The sequence below is a fragment of the Chiloscyllium punctatum genome, chromosome 31, assembly GCF_047496795.1.
Source record: "Chiloscyllium punctatum isolate Juve2018m chromosome 31, sChiPun1.3, whole genome shotgun sequence".
NCBI lineage: Eukaryota > Metazoa > Chordata > Chondrichthyes > Orectolobiformes > Hemiscylliidae > Chiloscyllium > Chiloscyllium punctatum.
Genome location: NC_092769.1, coordinates 64732105 through 64735858, shown reverse-complemented (window position 1 = coordinate 64735858; position 3754 = coordinate 64732105). Strand labels below are relative to the sequence as shown.

General features: G+C 40.9%; 1 protein-coding gene across 1 annotated transcript; it reads right to left on the bottom strand.

Moving 5' to 3' along the window:
• Positions 1 to 2456: 2456 nt before the first annotated feature.
• Positions 2457 to 3377, bottom strand: LOC140457172 (probable G-protein coupled receptor 139). The gene has a single exon (XM_072551234.1). It carries the CDS (start codon positions 3375 to 3377, stop codon positions 2457 to 2459), a length of 921 nt encoding a protein of 306 aa, XP_072407335.1.
• Between the last annotated feature and the right edge of the window lie 377 nt (positions 3378 to 3754).

Here is a 3754-nt window from a genome sequence, read left to right as displayed (position 1 = left end):
AGAGTAATAGTTCCAGTGACTATTAATAATTGACTGTTCCAATACAGAAACATCCCTTGGAAAAAGGCAATTTCAGAAATGGATTTTCACTCACCCAATGCCTACAGTAGGAAGAGAAACCTGAGCTTCTAGCTGTAACTGAGAGAAGGGAAAATAGCTTCTCTTTCTTCAAGTCTCCATCAGCCTCTGCTGATTCTAAAAGCTAATCAAAGCTAAAAACTAGAAACACTATATATTCTGGTCTGTGAGACCTGGCCACACCCATCCAGGCTGCTTCTACTGTTCCAACATTTTTAAAAAACCAAGTCCTCGCAGGCTGTTCATGCTATTGCAGACTGTTCACCGCCTCTCATTAAACTCTCTCACATACGAAACCAGGACACAATCACCCCTTAAAGCCACAGCATCATCACATTAGTTAATGGCTCCATTCACTATGTTCCACCCAGATATGAACCCAGATGTCACTTGGGTAGAACTAGAGTATTGTTGTCCTGTGGAAGCTGCCACATGAAATAAATATAGTGCATATTTGGTAAGTTCATTAGTGTGACAATGCTGCCCCTTTAGCAAGTAATATTGTCCTTGTTTGTTTTCAGGAGGGGTCGTAAAGGCGGAGGTTCCAATATGTCTGGAAATGTCTACTTAAAAACAATGGCAGGAGAGTGGCCAGTTCTCCCAGTTCAGGTTATTTTTCTAGCTTGGCTTAGTTTTAACTGGTGACCTAGAGAAGCAGCTACAGTGGAAAAAGGTTCCATGTTTCAACAGAGGTTGCGCCTGAACTTCCTCTCTGAATCCTCTCCTGCCCGCAAGGCTCTGTGTTTGAATTTAACCTTGGTCAAGGGATGTGTTATGGGGGGGGTTGCAGGGATTGGAACTGCTTCATTAAGTTGCAATATTGTGTCAGTTGGACTATTAAATAAGTTACTCTAAATTCTGTTTTCATTTGTTCATGTTTCATCTGTAATTTTAAATAAATTCTGTTTTGCTTAAAGGTTTGACCAGCTGCGTCACTCCTGCAATATCCACTTCACATCTACCCAAATAATAACAGAAAAGTTAGGGTTTGGGTGACCTTCTGAAAATGTTTCAAAGTGGGGGATCTAGCCTGGTCCATAAGATTAGGCAAAAGTGAGGACTGCAGTTGCTGGAATCCAGAGTTTAGATTAGAGTGGTGCTAGAAAAGCACAGCAGGTCAGGCAGCATCCGAGGAACAGGGAAATCGCCGTTTCGGGATTAGCCATGACTGTGGCAACTGCTCCCAACCATTCTTGCTAACCAGCACATTGCTGTTTTGTTGGAACAGATGGATGTGTGCATCCAAATGCCCTGCCATTTTCCAAAAAGAAAACGTTTGAGTGTTTCAGTTTCAAACCGTGTTTGTATGGAGGCCTGCTGTTTGAAACTGAAAAATGGAAAAAATTGATCCTTTCAAAGGAAGAATACACATCGACAAAAGGCCCACATTCAGCTTCTAATGTCCATACTACATATTTCAATATGAAATATGGGAGAGCATTTGATTAGACGTCGAGCGAAAATAATTCTATCCTGAAGCTTAAACACCGGATTGTTTGAACCAATCTATGTCAAAGCTGCCATTCAATTCTATGCTCATTTCCCCAAACATGATCTCATAAAAGCGTAATCTATATTGTTCCATTTTCCACCCCATCCACTTTACATCTGCTACAAATGAGGATTGTTAAGTTACTACAAGTTCTGTCCCATGCCCACTTTGACTGAATTGAGAGTGATGAAAGTAGAATTTAATGTTTCAAACACTGAGGATATTCTGAAGAAGAGTCCTAACAGAGTGACACATTGGCTCTGTTTCTCTCTCCACCTTTGATGTCAGAGTTGCTGAGTTTCTCATGCATTACCTCACCTTGGACTGATGTAGATTCAGGTCAGCAGTTTGGAATGAAAAAAACATTACATTGCTATTTTATCTGAAGATATTAAAATAAGATGATTTCTGTCCCTTACCCTCCAATCCACACACCCTGGTCACCCTCCATCAAGGTGAAATTTTTATTGTGTCGATCCACATCTCTATAATTTTAAACATCTCAGTCATATCTCCTCTCAGTCTCCTCTGGTCCGTTTCCAGAATAACCTCACTGCTCTTAAAATCCATGGCTTGGATAATGAAGGCAAGTATCCCATATGCCTTCTTCACCACTTCATATCATTGTCTCATGGTGGTAAGTGACTGGTATCCCTAGTCAACATGTTCCAGCCCATTGACACACTCACAGATGCATACAAGCAAGTCATCCATTTGGGCTTGCTCACAGGCTGGATTCATATCCCCACGTGACTAGACTCTCAGACACTCTGACACCATAATGCTAGGCTGCATTCCAGATCTTTCTCCACAGTCAGAGACTTCTTTCTATCTCTACCATCCTCAAGGGGCCCTTAGACTGCTGAGATTGAACCTCTTAAAAGAATCAAAAAGGCACTCTCAATTGCCAGCGATCCAGGTGAACGATCTGGCACATGACAGTGAAGGGATATTTGAACATGTGCTTCAACTGTTCTCTGAATTTAATCTGCGTTGCTACATAAATGCAGGTGTTCGTGCAGCAGCTCAAGAGCTGAAGCATGAACCCCAATTCTCGTGCAGAGCGATCGAGCCATAAGGTCCGATACCCCACATGCCACATGCGTCGCCATATACTATACAGCAAGAACACGATCCACAGCAGAATGAAATTCACTGAAATAGCAAAGAGTAAAATGATGGATTTCCGCCGATTCACCATCTCAGGATCTCTTGTAATCGCCCGACTGTTGTGAGCCAAGAGTCTCCATCGGGCTCTGCTGGTCACTACAATATGTTTCACAGTGACAATATTGAGAAGCAAAATGATAACAAATGGGACGGCAGCAGTTAGAATGTGATGGACAAACTCGATTGCTCCCCAGATCCAAGAATACTGAACATCCTCTGTTAACACGCAAAACCATGGTACATTCATCAGCCAATACTTGCCTGTATACATGAAGTACCAGGTGATGTTCTTTGAACAGCTCAGCACAATGATTGTTCCGAGAACTATAGCCGCTGTTTTCTCCACACAATATGTAGATTTCAACTTCTGACAACAAATAGCCACAAATCTGTCAAAGGTGAAACCAATGGTGAACCAGACAGAGCAGTCTGTAGCTGCATACAGTAGGACAGCATGGATATTACACAGATGGATGGACTTCACAAATGAAAAATATTCTGAATAAACAATTGGAATGTGCCTCAAAATTAAGTTGAGTATAATGACCAGTAGATCCGATGCTGACATGGCTACCAAGTAGTGAGTAATACATTTTGAGAGACCACATTTTCCCCATGACAGGATCATCATCGTCATTATGTTTGCTGCAAGGACAATAGATAAGGGTGGACTGTAAAGCTGGACCTGTCACCATAACACCGCATTCAATAATGTTGAATTGAATGTGAGAGAGATTAGATCATTAAAAAGTTACTCAAATTATGAATGCAACATTCATCATAACCTGGTTTAAATATAGTTAGTTATCCATAAGTGAAAAGTTGGCACCTTCTCAATTCTACATGTATTGGAATATAATGAGATTTGGATTGAAATGGGAATAACACAGCTTTAAAGCCAAAGGCTGTGTACAGAAGTGCTGCTCTTTAAAAGAAAATGAAATGTTACTAAAATTCATTGAAAATTTTATTTCCAGTGATTTCCTTGAAAGAGAGATAAGAGACATTGGTTTC

Bases quoted from the DNA above. Each gene is read 5' to 3' on its own strand.
- LOC140457172 (XM_072551234.1), bottom strand. From the start codon at position 3,377: ATGACGATGATGATCCTGTCATGGGGAAAATGTGGTCTCTCAAAATGT.